Below are 21,015 nucleotides of genomic sequence, written 5' to 3' on the forward strand. Positions count from 1 at the left end.
GAGGAATCAGGCTCCCTGACTTCAGACTATATTACAAAGCTACAGTAATCAAGACAGTTTGGTACTGGCACAAAAACAGAACTATAGATCAATGGAACAGGATAGAAAGCCCAGAGATAAACCCACGCACATATGGTCACCTTATCTTTGATAAAGGAGGCAAGCATATACAGTGGAGAAAAGACAGCCTCTTCAATAAGTGGTGCTGGGAAAACTGGACAGATACATGTAAAAGTATGAAATTAGAACACTCCCTGACACCATGCACAAAAATAAACTCAAAATGGATTAAAGACCTAAGTGTAAGGCCAGACACTATCAAACTCTTCGAGGAAAACATAGGCAGAACACTCTATGACATAAATCACAGCAAGATTCTTTTTGACCCAGCTCCTAGAGAAATGGAAATAAAAACACAAATAAACAAATGGGACCTAATGAAACTTAAAAGCTTTTGCACAGCAAAGGAAACCATAAACAAGACCAAAAGACAACCCTCAGGATGGGAGAAAATATCTGCAAATGAAGCAACTGACAAAGGATTAGTCTCCAAGATTTACAAGCAGCTCATGCAGCTCAATAACAAAAAAACAAACAACCCAATCCAAAAATGGGCAGAAGACCTAAATAGACATTTCTCCAAAGAAGATATACAGATTGCCAACAGACACATGAAAGAATGCTCAACATCATTAATCATTAGAGAAATGCAAATCAAAACTACAATGAGATATCATCTCACACCGGTCAGAATGGCCATCATCAAAAAATCTAGAAACAATAAATGCTGGAGAGGGTGTGGAGAAAAGGGAACCCTCTTGCACTGCTGGTGGGAATGTAAATTGATACAGCCACTATGGAGAACAGTATGGAGGTTCCTTAAAAAACTAAAAATAGAACTACCATACGACCCAGCAATCCCACTACTGGGCATATACCCTGAGAAAACCATAATTCAAAAAGAGTCATGTACCAAAATGTTCATTGCAGCTCTATTGACAATAGCTAGGACATGGAAGCAACCTAAGTGTCCATCGACAGATGAATGGAAAAGAAGATGTGGCACATATATACAATGGAATATCACTCAGCCATAAAAAGAAATGAAATGGAGGTATTTGTAGTGAGGTGGATGGAGTTAGAGTCTGTCATACAGAGTGAAGTAAGTCAGAAAGAGAAAAACAAATACAGTATGCTAACACATATATATATAACCTAAGGGAAAATAAAGGTCATGAAGAACCTAGTGGCAAGACGGGAATAAAGACACAGACCTACTAGAGAATGGACTTGAGGATATGGGGAGGGGGAGGGGTAAGATGTGACAGGGTGAGAGAGTGGCATAGACATATAGACACTACCAAGTGTAAAATAGATAGCTAGTGGGAAGCAACCACATAGCACAGGGAGATCAGCTCGGTGCTTTGTGACCACCTAGAGGGGTGGGATAGGGAGGGTGGGAGGGAGGGAGATGCAAGAGGGAAGAGATATGGGAACATATGTATATGTATAACTGATTCACTTTGTTATAAAGCAGGAACTAACACACCATTGTAAAGCAATTATACTCCAAATAAAGATGTTTAAAAAAAAAAAAAACGAACTAACAAACCAGATAATAAATGGTTAAATTTTTTGAAAAACAAGGGACTAATGATAAGGATAGCATTAAATCTGTATATTGCTTTGGGTTGTATGGACAATTTAACAATAGTAATTCTTCCAATCCATGAGCACAGGATATCTCTCCATTTCTTCGTGTCTTCTTTAATTTCTTTCATTAATTTCTTATGGTTTTCAATAAACAGGTATTTCACCTCCTATATTAAATTTACTCCTAAGTATTTTATTCTTTTTGATGCAATTGTAAATGGGGTTATTTTCTTAATTTCTCTTTCTGATAGTTCATTATTAGTATATGGAAGTGCAACAGATTTTTGTGTACTGATTTTGTATCCTGCAACTTTACTGAATTTATTAGTTCTAACATTCTTTATGGAGTCTTTAGGGTTTTCTAGATACAATATCATGTCATCTGCAAATAATGACAATTTTACTTCTTCCTTTCCAATCTGGGTGCCTTTTATTTCTTTTTCTTCTTTAATAGCTCTGACTAGGACTTCCAATATTATGTTGAATAAAAGTGGCAAGAGTGGGCACCTTTGTCTTGTTCCTGACTTTACAGGAAAAACTTTTAGCTTTTTTACTATTGAGTTTGATGGCCATTCCAATGGCATTTTTCACAGAATAAAACAAACAATCCTAAAATTTGTATGGAACCACAAAAGACCCTGAATAGCCAAAGTAATCTTGAGAAAGAAGAACAAAGCTGGAGGCATCATGCTTCCTGATTTCAAACTATATTACAAAGCTATGGTAATTAAAACAGTATGGTACTGGTATTGTAAAAAGAAACAGGTAGGACTACACCAAACTGAAAAGCTTCTGCACAGTAAAGGAAACCATCAACAAAATGAAAAGGTGACCTATGGAATGGGAAGAAATATTTTAAAATCATATATCTGATGAAGGGCTAATATCCAAAATATATAAAGAATTCACACAACTCAATAGCAAAAAACCAAACTATCCAATTTTAATAATGGGCAGAAGATCAGAACAGACATTTTTCCAAAGAAGACATAGAGACGGCCAACAGGCACATGAAAAGTTGCTCAACATCATTAATCTAGGGAAATGCAAATCAAAACTACAATGGCTGTTATCAAAATGACAAGAAATAGTAAGTGTTGGAAAGGATGTGGAGAAAAAGCGAACCCTTGTGCACTGTTGGTGAGAATGCAAACTGGTGAGGCCACTATGGAAAACAGTACAGATGTTCCTCAAAAATCTTAAAATAGAATACCATATGATCCAACAATTCCACTCCTGGGTATTTATCTGAAGAAAACAAAAACATTAACACAGAAAGATATATGTATCCCCATGTTCCTTGCAGCACTATTTACAATAGTCAAAATATGGAAAGAAAGTGTCCATCAACAGACGAATGGATAAAGAAATTGTGGCATATGTATACAATGGAATATTATTCAGTCATAACGAAAGAATGAAATTGTGCCATTTGCAACAACATGGATGAACAAAAACAAAAACAAAACAAAACAAAAACAAATTCACAGATAGAACAGAAGATTGGTGGTTGCCAGAGGCAGCAGATGGGGAGAAGGAGAAGTGGGTGAACTGTTTGCAGTGTTTTTTTTTTTAAGTTTAAATAAAACAAAATAAAGGGAATAAAAGCATTACAAAATTTATAAGACCAAAGGAAGCCACTGAAACAAAGAAAAAAACTTACCTAAATATAAATTTTTTAATAAAAGAGCAAAAAAACCCCCAAAGCACAACAAAAAATACACCACACACAGAAACAATGAACAGAACATAATACACATAATAATCATAACATAAAATAATATGACAGACTTGCTATCAAACATATTTTTATCAAGAAATATGAATAGGTTAAACTTGCATATTATAATAAAAATATTTTTGATTTAGCTTGCCAAGCAAAACCCAAATATATGCTCTATACGAAAGACATACTGGAAACAACATGGTTCAAAAAAACTAAAAATAAAAGTATGGAAAAAGGTATACCTGGAAGATGGGAACAATATGAAAGCAGGGGCAATGGTACTAAGAAGAGATAAAGCATAATTAAAACTAAAAAGCAATTAACTGTGTCAAAGAAAGAGTCTCTTTGATGCTAAAAGTCTCAGTTCACTAAACGTATGTTGTAAATATCTATGCACCAAATAATACAGCATATGGCTTTACAAAGTCAAAACTAGAAGAGATTCAGGGAGACATAGATAGAAGCCCACTGATAATAGGAGATTTTAACATTCCATTCTCAGTACAAAATGGATTAAGTGGACCAAAAATAGGAAAGGATACAGAAGATCTAAATAACATAATCAATTAGTAGAGCTTATGGTTATATATTTAACTTTACAGTGTGATAATAGAGAATATACCTTTTTCTCAATTGCATATGTAACATTCACAAAAATTGATCATTTATTAGGTTCTCCTCCACAAAAAAATCAACATATTCCATAAAACAGAATGACTAAAAACAGTGTTCTCTGATCACAATAAAACTAGAAATTATTAACAAATTTTCAAAAATTAAAAGGCACTTTCATGTGGAAATTAAATAACTTCCTACTAAACAACTTTTGGGAGAAAGATGAAATACAAATAGAAGTTACACATTTTTTTAATGATAATGAAAATAATTATATATCAGAATTTATGAGTTACAATTGAAATGAAAACTAGAAGAAAATTCATAGCCGTAAACACTTTATTAACAAAATGAAACAATAAAAATAAGTAAATTCCCAGATCAAAACTTGGAAAAAGAAGAAAGTAAGCCAAAAGAAAGTATCAAGAAGGAAATAAAGATAAAAGCAGTAATTAATGAGGTACTGAATAGAAAAACAGTAGTTCTCATTAATAAATCAAAATCTTGTATGCTGAAGAAAAAATAACGAAATAAACATGCCATTAGATAACTTAAAGTAGGAATCACATATATACAAAATCAGAAATGACAAGAGTGAAATAACCATTGAATCAGAAGAAATTAAAAAATCATGACTCTACAGACATCCGTATAAATAAATGTGAAACCTATAAGCAAAGGATAATTTCCTAAACTCCCATTAGAGATAGACAGTTTAAACAGACAAATTTCCATAGAAGAAATAAAGAAAGTTATCAAGAAGTACTCCACAAAAAGAACCATGCCTGGATGGTTTCACAGGGAAAATCTACCAACGCTTCAAAAACCAAATACCCTCTGTGTTGCACAAATTGTTCCAGAGCTTAGAAAATGTAGAAAAACCTCTTAATTCTTTTTTATGAAGCAATTAAAACACTGATACACAAACCAAAAATTTAAAAAAAGAAACAGAAAAAAACCCCTATGTGAACCCTGTGTGGCATGGGATCAGAATGAGGGGTATGATTACAGGTACACATACAAATATAGGTCAATATCACCTTCAAATATTGATGTAAAAGCTCTAAATAAAATACTAGCAGACAAAATCCAACACCATAGTAAGATAATGATACACAAAGAACAAGAGGGATTTAGTCTAAGAATGCAAGGTTGGTTCAATCCATTAATATAATACATTATATTAACAGCTCAAAAAAAAAATCATGATCATCTCCATAGATGCTGAAAAAGCCTTCAACAAAACTTAAGATCAATTCCTGACTCTAAAAAAAAAAAACACTCAAGAAAACTGGAGTTGATGCATACTTTCTTAGCATGATAAATAAGTATATACACTTTGTCTTAAAGTCAGTATCTTACTTTTAACAAGGAAACACTAGAGGCATTTTTACTAATACAAAAATTAAGACATCCTCTATAACACTATTTAACACTGTAATATAGGTATCTGCCAATGCAATTAGATAAATCAATTAGGGGCATCAGAATTGGAATTGAAGATGTAAAACTATATTTATAGATGATATGATCACAAACTTGGAAACCCCTAAAGAATCCATGATCTTGGGGCTTCCCTGGTGGCACAATGGTTAAGAATCTGCCTGCCAATGCAGGGGTCACGGGTTCGAGCCCTGCTCTGGGAAGATCCCACATGCCGCGGAGCAACTAAGCCCGTGCACCACAACTACTGAGTCTGAGCTCTAGAGCCCACGTGCCACAACTACAGAAGTCTGTGTGGCAAGAGCCCATGCTCTGCAACAAGAGAAGCCACCACAATGAGAAGCCCATGCACCACAATGAAGAGTAGCCCCCGCTTGCCACAGCTAAAAGAAAGCCCGCGCTCAGCAACGAGGACCCAACACAGCCAAAAATAAAATTAATTAATTAATTAATTAATTTAAAAAAAAAAGAATCAACCATCTTTAGATGGTAGAGAAACAGGGAGTCTCAAACACTGCTGCTTGGAATGGAAACTGGTATACTCCTTACGGACAGGAATTTGGTAACATCTAACAAAACTATATATATATATATATATATATATATATATATATATATATATATATATATATATATATATATATATATATATATATATATATATATATGTTTACCTTTTAATCCAGCAATCCCACATCTGGGAATATATTCTGAAGCTAATTCTCTAGTGATGTGAGTGTATGTACTTACAAGGTTATTATTCATTGTGGCACTGTTTATTTATAAAATATTTGTAACAAGCTAAATGCCCATATGTAGGAGACTAGTTGAATGAACTATAATACGTCTACACAATGGAGTATTATGCAGAATGAAAAAGATCTCTATGAACTGATATACAGTGATTTCTAAACTACTTTCCGAGAATTCCAGGGTAGCAAATAGGTAAATATATTGTGAATAATAAGAATCAGGAGTTTTAAATCTGGAAAAGGAGAAAAAGTAGAATGAACCCTGTGTGGTGTGGGATCAGAACTGGGGGTATGATTAGAGATACACATACACATATTAATACATAGATACACACGTGCATACACATACATAAACGGTCATACATATATATTCACAAACATACATACACTCATGCTGATTTTTTCATATATAACAATCTTAGCCTTAAGATTCACATAATTAGACTGAAGAAATAAAATTTCATAATTTTTAAAATTTAAATTTAAAAGATACTGGCTATTCAATTTATAGCATAGGAAGATATTACAAGGAACAACTGTCAGGAAAAAAGGCTTTTAAACAGAGCAATCAAGCTAACCTTTAAATACTAAAGAATTTACTCATATATGTGGCCAGATCATAAAAACAGAAAAATATTAATCTCAGTGGCAAATATTCTTATGTGCCCAGCTCAGATTATTTTTGTATTAGTAAGATAACATATTACCCTTCAGAAAAGCTGCAAAGATGCAAATGGTACTTGGTATTTCACAATGAAACATATCAAAAGCCACTGTACCTTACAGTAAAATCATAGGAGCAAGAGGCCAACACAGAAGCATGAAATGGTGAAAACTACAAAAAAAACACAAAAAACCCTTTTTGAGGTTAACTGTAATTATAACATGCTACTTCATAAGGTCATTTCCATGAACATTATAATAAAGTTCATCTAACTTAACCAATTTTGTGAATATATATTATGATTGCTATTAGCACAAGTATCAAATAAACATTTAAATGTTAAAAGTTTTTAAATAATTTTTATGTTATTTGTATATCACATCTAATGAAAATGATATGAAGGTCAAAAACTGCAAATTTAAAGAAAGTAATATTTAGTAATAAACATGTTTCACCAGGCTGCCCATTGCAATTTTATTTCTTCCATGTTTTTCTTACCAGTACTTTAATAGTTATATACACATAAAATAATTACATTTGAATGCTCTTCATAGTTTGCAAAATACTTTCACTACATTACCCTATTTCATTCTCAGAAGCACTGTGAAATATATACAGAAAATATTTTTTAACTACTAAAACCTGTGTGCCATGAAAAAACATCAGGGCACTGTGTCTCATATGTTGAGTTGTAACCAGTAAAATTTAAAATATTAACTACAATTTAGAATTTTTTAAATAGGAATAACATAATTATCTTAATGAAAAGATCAAAAAGGTACCTTTTTATCCTTAATGTAAAAAACAAAGAATGAAATTGGGAAATGTCCCTTAATAAGATGTTTTCCACAGTGACTTAGCAAAATTTACCTAAATAAAAGCTGGGAAACTAACTTAAGTCACCTTATACCTGACAAATTTGAGGGGATCAGCAGAAAAAAGTTACCTCATCCTCTGCTGTTTACAAAGTGGAAAACTGTCTATACCCTAAACTTCTGAGAACATTCATATATACAATCATGTTAGGGAAAATAGAGAATTAACTCTCTCTCTGTGCAAGTTTCAACAAAATAAAGAAATCTTCCCACTGAATGAAAAATTGTAAAGAATATAATACTAAAAGTAAATTACTATAGTTAAAAAATATTAAAAGGAATAGTAGAATGGGGATGACAGAATGAGAAAAACATTTTATTTAATCCTAAGTACTGCTCGACTACATTATTACAATTCATTCAATAATTATTCCAGTATTTTACCCAATTTTATCTTTCAATATTCATTATCATTCATTGGATAACAAAAACATGCATAAAAAAGAATCAATAACCCCATCCCCTAAACACCTTTTATATATACTTCATTAATTATATTTTTGTCCTAGGTATAAAAAGAAAAGATAAAAACTTACTTTCACTCTCCTAATAGCATAGGTGTGACCAAGAAGTTCAAATACTGGTTGTCGTACATTCCTCAAGTCCCAGCCTCTCAAACTACAATCAACTGCCCCTGTCACTAGCAAATTCTGAAAACAATTCAGAGAAAAGTAAAGTGTGACATCTTTGCAATTAAGCAGTACCCAAGCTTTCCTACTAGAAACAGTGTCTATTTTCTGGTATTTATTTAATCTGATCCCAGGAGTCATTCTTGAAAAGTTATATAACATTATAGAAAGGAGTCAGAATATACATCAAAAAGCAAAAATTAGTAGGACTTGAGAGAAAAGGAACTCAATATGCTTTAGGCATATGATGGAACACTATACACAACAGAAAAAGGCAGAGTCTCAAACAGCATTGTAGATTTTCCAATCTACTTTTAGGAATATTAATAAGAACATAAGATTTTAAAAATTATACCTGACAAATGAGCCCACCTTTCTTTTCAGCATCCTCTGAGGTTTCTACCAAGCATTAAAAGGCAAGAGGCCTGCTAATTTACAAATATTTGAAAGTGCAAGGTATAAATTAAATTTTTATGTTTTTCTAATTCTAAATCAATCACTGTTCTCAACTCTCATGGGCCATGTCTTAATATAATATGTAACACTATCTGAGAATTTATGCAGAAAGTGGTAAGTCTCCTATCTAGTCAGGTTTTATAAATTCTGCTATCTAGCACCCTAGGTGAACCCAGAGTTCATGGCTGAAGAGGCCAAGAGCTGCGCCCGCACTCAGCCCCATTCCACATCAACCAAGGCAGTAATCTATTGTCTGAACATTTTCCACTTCAATATAAGCTCCTCTGAAAAAAAGCTGCAATGATTTTTTTTTTAATTTTTAAACTACTCTCAAGTATATATCAGCAACTTTTTTAGAATTCCCAAAAGTATAACACACAGTCCACAATTTCGTTTTCCTATTTGGAAAATTCATGAGAGAGATTTGAACTGTAGTCATCAGCACTGAAAATTTTATTAAAATCAAGTATTATTTTGAATATGTTCTATATTTTTAAAATCTATTTTATTTCTTTCTATTTAAAGAACTCAGCCGATACAATGTTCTCTTAACCTTCACTGATTACTTTAAAAGTGGGAAAAACAAGGCATATGTTATACTTATTTGTCATAGTCAACAGACTGCTTCAGGTACATAAATATATTTAAACAGCATATCAACACATATTTAATCCATTTCTATTTCTAATTCATATGCTCATATGGTTAGCTGAAGCTCTGCAAAAAGTTACAAATGGACACTGCTATCCTTACAGAAACATGAAGCTTGGTTAGGCTTATAAGGGAAGATGAAACAGAAAATTCTAAAAACTGATGGACTGTCAAATTAAAAATCAAGTTACAAATAGTTCAGCAGCCTCACTAGCAAAATGAACAAGAAATGAAAGCAAAAGATGATACAAATTGGCAGGGTTAACAGCAATAAAGTAAAAAATTAGGTAACTTGTAAAGCAGTTTCCCAAATAAACAAGTAAGGCTGCACTATTGAACTTTTGAGAACTTCTGTTTCTTATTCAGCCTGTTTTATGTGCACTTAAATCCAATTAATGCTAATGCAGGTCACTCACAATCATCAATTAGAAACGGAAGGGACTGAATTTAACTTAATGGTCCATAAACACTATCAAAGTCCACATAAACAAAGATAAAATAAAATCTAAAACATTTCAACATTAGGAAGGGCTCAGCAGCTCAGGATAGAACCAGACAGGGTACCTCATTGTATTTACACCAGTCACAACTCAGAATTTCTGCCTGATGTGCTGGAACCACAGTTCTGACTCCTGTTGTCTTCACATCCCAAATTCTCAAAGTCTGATCGCCTGGTGAAAGAGGAAGACTTGATCACTTTCCATCACACCACTTGGATACTCGGTACCCATGACAACAAATCAGGGGAAAACACACCACTTTCACTATCAGGATACTGCCACCTATATATCATATATACATTGTTTTTGTACTATAATAATGCATAAGACATACTAAAAGTGATGAACTACAAAAAAATAAGGCACCATGATAATGTTTTTAGATCTACTCAAAGCAGGAAAATCTAAATCTCACATTAAGACAAACATAGCAGTGATTAAACACACACCCAATGCATTTTTCTTCAGGATAGGAAAAGGCCCTGAAAATCTTTGTTTCTTGTAAATAAAGTCAGCACCCTTTACCAGCATATTCTATAAGAAACAAAATGGTAATAGTTTTACTGTTAAATGTGTGCAAAATCTACCAAGTTGAAATGGATAATTTTCAAATCTTAGCTTTTACATTTATTACATTTTAAAGGGCCATCCGAAGGTATATTTTTCACCTTGGAAAAAACAAGTTGAGAAAATTTGTCATTATACTCTGAATTACTACAAAAATGATTATACTCTGAATTATTATACTCTGAATTACGCTGATTACTACAGGTAATACTCTGAATTACTACAAAAGTGATTTATATCACATAGCTGCACGAAGTCAACCCTGATCAAATGTTTTACATGCTGTTTGCCTTCAATTTTGTAAACTATGAGGAAATAACAAAATGACCAGATGAAAAACCCTGAATATATGTATATCTACATCAAAATTAAATTACAAACAATAACTGATCATGTGAGAAAGCTAGTTCAGCTTAATGAAAAAAAGAAAAACAATGTGATGGCAGGCATAGTCTTGATTCCATTTAGTAGTTGTGTGACCCTGCACAAGTTATGTAATATCTCTGAGACTGATTCCTCATTTCTAAAAAAGAAACAGAATGACTACATGCATGATGGTATAAGAATTTAGTGTAATAAAGTTTCTGTAAATCGTTAGCATGGTCTCTAGCATATAGCAGATACGCTAATATGTGGTATATAAAAATGCTAAATTTTAGGACTTCCCTGGTGGTGCAGTGGTTGGGAATCCGCCTGCCAATGCAGGGGATACGGGTTCGAGCCCTGGTCTGGGAGGATCCCACATGCCGCGAAGCAACTGAGCTTGTGCACCACAACTACTGAGCCTGTGCTCTAAGAGAGCCCATGAGCCACAACTGCTGAATCCCGCGCGCCTAGAGCCCGTGCTCCGCAACAAGAGAGGCCACCGCAGTGAAAAGCCCGCACACCGCGGCAAGGAGTGGTTCCTGCTCTCCGCAACTAGAGAGAGCCTGCACGCAGCAACAAAGACCCAACGTAGCCAAAAATAAATAAATAAATAAATAAATTTATTTTTTTTAAAAACTGCTAAATTTAAAAAATTTCCTTTAGTTACCTACATACAATTTCCTATCATCCCAATTCTAAATCATACATCATTTACCTAAGTTCAAGAGTTTTAGACCATTTTTTTCTGATTTCTTTGCAAGTTGTTTAAGAAAGATAAGAATTAAATTGTTGGTGGTAGTGAAATGTAGAGGTTAAGAATGGGGGTTTTGGAGCTCCAGAGCTTGGTTCAAATCCAGCTCAATCATTTGGTAGCTGTTGACGTTTAGTCAAGTTACTTAACATCCTGGATTCTTACTTTCCTCACCTATGATAAAATATCTGTCTTATACAGACCCACAGACGTGAAGGACAAATTAGTGGTTACCAGTGGGGTGAGAGAAGGGCAGAGGGGCAATATAGGGGTAGGGGATTAAGAGGTACAAGCTATTAGGCATAAAATAAGCTACAAGGATATATTGTACAACACAGGGAATATAGCCAATATTTTATAATAATTATAAATGGTGTATAACCTTTAAAAATCGTGAATCACTATATTGTACACTTGCAACTTATATAACATTGTACCTCAACTATACTTCAAAAAAAAAACAACAAAAACAAATCCGCCTTATAAAGTTGAAATGAAATAAAGTTTTAAAAATAAAATAACAAAACATAATCATGATTAGAAGTCATTCCTGTCCCTATTAATAACATGAATAAATAATAAACTAATATTTATTGAATGCTTACTATATGCCAAATGCTGGTCAGCATTTTACATGTACAGTCAGTCCTCCATATTCGTGGGTTCCAAATCTGTGAATTCAACCAACCATGGGCCAAAAATATTCAGGAAAAAAAAATTCCAGAAAGTTCCAAAAAGCAAAACTTGAATTTGCTGTGCTGGCAACTATTTACACAGTATTTACATTGTATTAGGTATTTTAAATAATTTGGGGATGATTTAAAGTATACAGGAGGATATGCATAGATTATATGCAAATATGACGACAATTTATATAAGGGACTTGAGCATCTAGGGATTTTGATATCCTGGGAGGGTCCTGGAGCCAATCCCCAACAGATACCAAGAGATGAATATATTAACTTTAAAAACATCACAACAAGTGAGGTAAAAATTTTGATAAAATAAAAAGTAATTTTTGTAGTAATTTACAAATGAGGAAACTGAAGCACATGGAGCTGAAGTAAGTCAGCAGAGAGGAAACAATGGAATCAGGGCCTAGAATCGGAACCCAGGCTGTCTGGCTTCCTAGCCTGTGTCAACTATAACTACACAATGGTGCCCCCTAATGTTGTCGGAGGAGAAGTGCCACGTGATCAATGTTGGCGAAACCTTGAGGAATTATTCTTTTAATTTATACGTTAATTACTTTATAAATTGGGGGAAATTTTAATAGACACACACAGATAACATTCTGTCATATTTGCCCCACAATTATTTTAGAAGTAAAAGTAACAAAACACAACAGACAGTGTTGAAACCTCTACTGTATTTCCAACCCCATTCCCCATCCTCCTTGCCCAAGGCTACCACAATGCTGAATTCGGTGTGCCTCCCTGTAGTTTGTGTTTTGGTGATACTTCTACAACATTTTTATGTATTCATAAATATGTACTATTGTTTGCGTGTGAGATTAAAATTTTTTTTTATTTAAAAAGCATCATCCTCCTATTTTACAAAAGGTTGAAAACCACTCTGATAGAAGAGAGTGACTAACGTTTTTGAATCTAGCTAAGGATAGTGGGGATGAGACCGAATGATGAGTTTGAAAGTACCAAACGGAAATGGTTCAGAATCGGTATAGACTAGAGCTCCCAACATTTCAGGGGTCCTAATAATCATCACTGTCTGTGGTCTAGCCACCAGTCAGTAGAATTTCTTTCAGAAGTCTAAGTAGCTTTGATAAGATGATCTTTCATGACTTTCCCTAACCTTCAGAGTTTACAGCAGGGTGGTGTGGATGTCCAGAGTTTGGTCTGCCCAGCAACACCCTTCCAGGAACAGCACCCTCTTTTCACCATGTGATTCCAGAAAGACCTATGGCTCAACACAATCGACTGGCCAAGGACAGGTCTAAGCAAGGCCAGTCATACTATCTCATTTTCTGCCCCTGCCACAGCTGACAGGTCAAAAGTATCTACTTGGGATTTTTCTGAAGTATAACTGAAAAAACAATGTCAGTCCCTCTCTCACAGTAGAATTTACAGCTTATAAAATTGAGAAGCTGCTGGTGGCCATGTGTTTCACTGTATGGAGAAAGCTGGCCTGCAGAGTCAAGTCAACAAGCAGAGAAAAGTCCAGGTTAGAGACAGAGAATGTGTCCGGGGGTCATTTAAGCATCCCTTCCCCTTCTGGGGTTGCTTTTCAATAAATTCTACAAAGACCTAAGATTGCTCAAGTTCTATCACCTGTAGGCAAAGGCGAGCCCTTATCATCATGGAAGCAGTGAATGGGATTCATCTGAAGCTTCAAACTCTATAAAGCCTAGCCCCAGAGAAAAAGATTCGATTTGGCACAAGGCTTCCACTAAAACATAGGAAATGCCTAAATGATGTATACTAGCTTTCAAAAATTTATATGTAATACCAGGTCTGAAATCATAAAGTCTGCTATAAACCATGACTAAGCTTTGTTTAAAGTTCAATGAGCTTGTGTTCATCCTAATAATTACATTCCTCATAATTACATTTTATGGGTGTATGTGAATGCTTTAAAGTACCAAAATATTACAATAAACGTGGACTAGGAGATTAAGAAACAACTAGTAATTCCAGCAACAATATGGATGAATCTCACAAAACATAATGTTGAGCAAAAGAAACTAGACAAGAAAACATAAAAACAGGTAACATTAATCTATTACAAGGCAGTTCAGTAGTCACCCTCGAGTGGGGGTCGGGTAATGACTGAAGGATGTGAGGGGGGCCTCTGCGATGCTCTGTTTCTTGATCTGGGTGCTGGTACACAGAGGTGTTCATTGTGAAAATTCATCACATGCTTAAGATTATGCACTGTTCTGTTTATGTATTATATAATGTATTGTTATGTATATAATATACATTATATATGTGTATTTCAAATTACTCTGGGACAATATTTTGGTTCTTCACCATCATATTCAAGCAATGCTGTTTAAAAACACCATGGCTTAGGTTGTCCCCTCTTGCAGTTAATTTAAAGGGCACAAAAAAGTGAGAACTGCTCTGAAGGAGCTGAGAATTCCACTTCTGCTGCACACATTCGTCACTTCCTCCTCATCACTTTGCTTTCCAGGTAGGAGAGGGACCTCCTGGCCCACTGGTACCAGGACTCATTCAACTCTTTTAGCCCCCACGACATCTATATTTATATATTTTTTAAATTGCATTTTCCAGACAACTGGCCTTTCATTGTCAGCCAGACGTTTATCAGGGCCCTTGATAGTGCCATAGAACCACCTGAATTACCAGCTTCTCTTATCCGTTGCAGACTTGCCACTGGCTGCAGAACCAGTGAATTTAAGTGCATAATATGGTATAGGATGTACTGGCTACTACTATGTCTAATTCAAGTTGCAGCGTTAAGAAATTGGGTAAGGAGAATAAGTGTAAACAGTGAATCTGAAACTGTGAAGTGAAATGAGTAGAAAAAGGATGCATATTGGGCCCGAATAATTTATTTGAAATGCCAAATGCCTATCAGATGTAATATGACTTTTTTCTTAGAGTAGAATGATTTTTTTTAAACTACTGGACTCCACATATTCAGGCATGGCTATGATTTATGCAATTATATGGAGTCTGTAATAGCAGTAATTTAGTTTTCATGGTTCAAAAAAAAGTTTACTTCATATTAATCCTCTTTATGTAAAGAGCTCAAATATTCTTCCCTTTCATCTCACGTAATTTAGAAATATGAATTCTGTACTAATAGAACTTTCATGAACTAAACAAAACCAATGTCCTGAGAGAACTCTGCTAAGGAAGATCTAAATCTCTATATACTCCTCCCTTTTGGTCTGTCTTAACTTAGCTAATGATATATTTAGGTCTAGATTTGCAAATACCATACAACTTTGAAGGTGACCAGATTCTTGGAAAAACTCAAATGCTATATCCGCATATACTATCTTAAAATATAAACTGTTATAAGCAGTTGAAAGACATAATTAGCTATACGTGTGCCACAGGATTCGACATAAAACTACGTCTTGACTGCCTATCATACAAGCTTCTACCATTTGTAATATTTGTGAAGACAAATATTTTACAATACTGGGTTTCTCAACCATGAATTCTGCAGTTGAAACTATTTTTATGCAAAGATTATAGTATGTTTTATAGCAAGTTCTTGTCTGTAAGCAAGAAGACAAAGTAAGAGAATTAATTGATAAAGACCATAGTATAACTCAAACTATAACCGACAAAACTGAGGAAAAAAACTAAAGAGTTCTCAATCCAAGGAAACCACTTCCTCTCTGAATTCAGCACTGAAACCATTCTGTCAGTTTTTTTTTTTAAAGAGATGAGTATATTTCTATTAAAACAAACATGCAATTTCCATTACATCAACAGAAATAAGCTATTTATTTAGGCATCTTAAACAGAGTGACACCATAGACTAGTACAGTGCTTTCCAAATTAGGCTGATCACTAGACTCAGCTGGGGTGATTAAAAAATGTACTTCTGGGGCTTCCCTGGTGGTGCAGTGGTTAAGAATCCGCCTGCCAATGCAGGGGACACGGGTTCGAGCCCTGGTCTGGGAAGATCCCACATGCTGTGGAACAACTAAGCCCGTGCGCCACGACTAGTGAGTCTGCGAGCCACAACTACTGAAGCCCACGCACCTAGAGCCCGTGCTCTGCAACAAGAGAAGCCACCACAATGAGAAGCCCGCACACCACAACGAAGAGTAGCCCCTGCTCGCTGCAACTAAAGAAAGCCCGTGCACAGCAAGGAAGACCCAACACAGCCAAAAATAAATAAATAAATACATACATACATATATACATACATACATACACTTCTCAGAGGTATCTGATTCAGTAGGACTAAGATGAAGGCTAGAATTCTGTTGTTTTTTCAAGCTTCCCAATGACTCTGATGGTGGGCCAGGTTTCAGGATCACTGGACTAGTACGTTATTACACAAGCATGCATTCCAGATTCTACCTGAAGGAAGTTACTCTAAAACTCTGTTCTCAGAGTTTTAGTTTCTAGATAAGCACTGACTCTTAATCCTTAGAGCACATACGCACGCAAAGGCCATTCAGATCTTCCTCAAATATGCCCTGCTCTCTCCACATCCCCTCCCTCTGCTTCCCACTTCTCATCTCCTAACTCTTACTTGTTCATAAGGTAGCAGTTTAAACACTATTTCCTCAGAGAAGCTTCTCCGACCAGCCAACTTTGACAAGCTCAAGAATCCTTTGTTATGTTTCCACTGAATTCTGAGCACACAGGTTAATCATAGGAGGCACCACTCAGAGGGCCCTTACTCTGTGCCAGGCACTGTCCTAAGCCTTTTGCTCATACTAATTCACTTAATCCTCATCAAAACTCCATGACATGGGTATTATTATCACCCTTATTTTTTAAATGAGGAATGAAGAGACGGAAGTTAAGTAGCATGACCAAAGTCACGTAACAGTGGTGAAAGCAGAATTTGATCACAGGGAGCCTGGTTGCAGGGTCCATGTCCCTAACCACTGTGCTGTGCCCTCTTCCTCAGAGAACTTCATGCTCCTGATCGTTATTGTTGCTAGGTTTTTCCTTAGCATCTCTCTTTCCCACTGGACTATACACTCACTGTATCTTCAGTGCCCAGACAAAGGCGGACATTCACTAAATATATGACTGACTCACTGACAATGTCCCTGTCAACAATCAAAATTAATCCTAAATATGTTTTAAAAATTCTGGTAAGATGATTATTCCCATATATTATATAATAATAATCAAAAAATTTTAGTGTTTGCTTGTGTAAGGTGCTCAGCTATGTCAAAGAATATACATGCCCTATAGGAAATATACAAAAACAAGTCAAGCAAAGAAAATATGCAAAGAAGTGCATTGTACACAGCTTGGTAAGCAAATTTTCTTATCTCTCTTGAAATGGCAAAGGCACAATGAGAGCTTTAGAGCTCACCCCGACTTTTACTATGCCACAAACCCTCCTTTTGTAGAGTGGAAGAAAAACTTTAAATCTTTTCAACTTTATTAAGTAGGCTAATATTGGAAAAATCATCATGGAGAAATATTTCAGGAAAATGTCAAATGCTTGATAAATAAACCTTCCACTGAGTTTCCTAAATCATAAAATCTGGCAGAAAATGGCTTTACTGTATTCAATTTTTTTTAAGGAACATAGCTTACAGCTCACAGGTCCAGTGCTAGGTTTCTGTCAAATCCCTTCTGATTTATTCCAAGCCTTGGATGTGCAGACAATTTAGTTCATATTGACCCCCTATCCATCTTCTTCACCTAACCAGGATTCAGTCTTGCCATTCTCAGTGTATGTAGCTGGGTACCACCCTCTCTCCCGTTTCCCATTCTCAACTGCAGGAGCTGAGCCAGGCCCAAGCCAATCAACACATTACAGCCTCCTCTCCCAGGCACAGTGATTAGTTTAGGAACATCCACACAGGCCATCAGAGCCCATGAGAGAAAATGAAACATTTTTAGATGTCTGAAAAGGAATCTCCCACTTTCTCCTACTGGACAGAAACAAGAAAGGATGCAGGGGCTAGAGCTACTGCCATCTTGCTATCATGTGGTACCTGATACTGAAACCAACTTAACAGAACACAGAACGAAAGAGAGAGCAAGAACAGTCTTTGAGCCCTATATCCAGCTGTGTGTACATAGCCAGGTGTAATTCTGGACATTTCAACTATGTGAGCAAATAAATTATCTTCTACCTTAAGGCAGTTTGGGTCAGAATTTCTTTCACTTTCAACCAAAGACGTGCTGGCTGGTATAACCACTATTTACATTCATTTCTAATATAACACATGAAGGTAATGTCATTAAACTGTCTTTTTTTTTCTGTTAAAGCAAATGGACATTCTGTTGATAAAAGGCTCTTTTTATATACTATCTATTTACAAAGTACAGATACTTAAGTTTTGTAATTATACTGCTAACTCTCTACACAGTCTTTTTCTGCTATTCAGTCTTACACACTGAATATTCTATATATAACATCCAGAGTCAATATTATGTATACTATGCTACACAAAAGGCCAATGTAATACAAAGAAGTGTGTGTGACTCAGCCTGAATAAAGGGCTAATATGTACAATTCTGCCTGACTTTTATTTTTAACATCTTTATTCGAATATAATTGCTTTACAATGTTGTGTTTGTTTCTGCTGTATAACAAAGTGAATCAGCTATATGTATACATATATCGCCATATCCTCTCCCTCCCACCCTACCTATCCCACCCATCTAGGTGGTAACAGAGCACCGAGCTGATCTCCCTGTGCGATGCAGCTGCTTCCCACTAGCTATTTTACATTTGGTAGTGTATATATGTCAATGCTACTCTCTCACTTCCTCCCAGCTTACCCATCCCCTTCCCTGTGTCCTCAAGTCCATTCTCTACATCTGTGTCTTTATTCCTGTCCTGCCCCTAGGTTCATCAGAACCTTTTTTTTTTTTTTTTTTTTTTTAGATTCCATATATATGTGTTAGCATACAGTATTTTTCTCTTTCTGACTTACTTCACTCTGTATCACAGACTCTAGGTCCATCCACCTCACTACAAATAACTCAATTTCATTTCTTTTTATGGCTGAGTAATATTCCATTGTATATATGTGCCACATCTTCTTTATCCATTCATCTGTCGATAGACACTTCAGTTGCTTCCATGTCCTGGATATTGTAAATAGAGCTGCAATGAACACTGTGGCACATGACTCGTTTTGAATTATGGTTTTCTCAGGGTATATGCCCAGTAGTGGGACTGCTGTGTCATATGGTAGTTCTGCCTTCAATTTTTTAAGGAACCTCCATACTGTTCTCCATAGTGGCTGGATCAATTTACATTCCCACCAACAGTACAAGAGGGTTCCCTTTTCTCCACACCCTTTCCAGCATTTATTGTTTGTAGATTTTTTGATGATGGCCATTCTGACTGGTGTGAGGTGATACCTCATTGTGGTTTTGAGTTGCATTTCTCTAATGATTAGTGATGCTGAGCATCCTTTCATGTGTTTGCTGGCAATCTGTGTATCTTCTTTGGAGAAATGTCTATTTAGGTCTTCTGCCCATTTTTGGATTGGGTTGTTTGTTTTTGTGATATTGAGCTGCATGAGCTGCTTGTATGTTTTGCAGATTAATCCTTTGTCAGTTGCTTCATTTGCAAATATTTTCTCCCATTCTGAGGGTTGTCTTTTCGTCTTATTTATGGTTTCCTTTGCTGTGCAAAAGCTTTTAAGTTTCATTAAGTCCCATTTGTTGACTTTTGTTTTTATTTCCATTTCTCTAGGAGGTAGGTCAAAAAGGATCTTGCTGTGATTTATGTCATAGAGTGTTCTGACTATGTTTCCCTCTAAGAGTTTTATAGTGTCTGGCTTTACATTTAGGTCTTTACTCCAATCTGAGTTTATTTTTGTAAATGGTGTTAGGGAGTGTATTAATTTCATTCTTTGACATGCAGCTGTTCAGTTTTCCCAGCACCACTTATTGAAGAGGCTATCTTTTCTCTATTGTATATTTTTGCCTCCTTTATCAAAGATATGGTGACCATATGTGCATGGGTTTATCTCTGGGATTTCTATCCTGTTGCATTGATCTCTATTTCTGTTTTTGTGCCAGTACCATACTGTCTTGATTACTGTAGCTTTGTAGTATAGTCTGAAGTCAGGGAGCCTGATTCCTTCAGCTCTGTTTTTCGTTCTCAAGACCACTTTGGCTATTTGGGGTCTTTTGTGTTTCCATACAAATTGTGAAATTTTTTGTTCTAATTCTGTGAAAAATGCCACTGGTAGTTTGATAGGGATTGCATTGAATCTGTAGATTGCTTTGGGTAGTAGAGTCATTTTCACAATGTTGATTCTTCCAATCCAAGAACATGGTATATCTCTCCGTCTGTTTGTGTCACCTTTAATTTATTTCATCAGTGTCTTATAGTTTTCTGCATACAGATCTCTTGTCTCCTTAGGAAGGTTTATTCCTAGGTGTTTTATTCTTTCTGTTGCAATGGTAAATGGGAGTGTTTCCTTAATTTCTCTTTCAGATTTTGCATCATCAATGTATAGGAATGCAAGAGATTTCTGTGCATTAATTTTGTATCCTGCTACCTTACCAAATTCATTGATTAGCTCTAATAGTTTTCTGGTAGCATCTTTAGGATTCTCTATGTATAGTATCATGTCATCTGCAAACAGTGACAGTTTTACTTCTTTTCCGATTCAGATTCTTTTTATTTCTTTTTCTTCTCTGATTGCTGTGGCTAAAACTTCCAAAACTGTGTTGAATAATAGCAGTGACAGTGGGCA

At 35.3% G+C, this 21,015-nt stretch overlaps 1 protein-coding gene and 1 long non-coding RNA gene across 11 annotated transcripts in view; both read right to left on the reverse strand.

Moving 5' to 3' along the window:
- The window catches only part of LOC309635021, a 517,380-nt gene that overhangs the window by 48,024 nt on the left and 448,341 nt on the right, over positions 1–21,015 (reverse strand). The window lies entirely within an intron of this gene.
- The window catches only part of PEX7 (peroxisomal biogenesis factor 7), a 91,330-nt gene that overhangs the window by 48,024 nt on the left and 22,291 nt on the right, over positions 1–21,015 (reverse strand). For all 10 annotated transcript variants that reach the window (XR_014248555.1, XR_014248556.1, XR_014248557.1 and 7 more), the window contains exons 6-8: positions 10,029–10,135; positions 8,265–8,378; positions 6,969–7,024 (exon numbers count right to left, since the gene is read on the reverse strand). Coding sequence is in view for 5 of the 10 variants with exons in the window: in XM_082405737.1 (XP_082261863.1) it covers positions 6,969–7,024; positions 8,265–8,378; positions 10,029–10,135 (277 nt within the window). In the remaining 5 variants the exon portion in view is untranslated. The remainder of the gene's footprint in view (positions 1–6,968; positions 7,025–8,264; positions 8,379–10,028; positions 10,136–21,015) is intronic.

Source organism: Balaenoptera borealis, assembly GCF_965194805.1.
Source record: "Balaenoptera borealis genome assembly, chromosome: 9".
Lineage (NCBI taxonomy): Eukaryota > Metazoa > Chordata > Mammalia > Artiodactyla > Balaenopteridae > Balaenoptera > Balaenoptera borealis.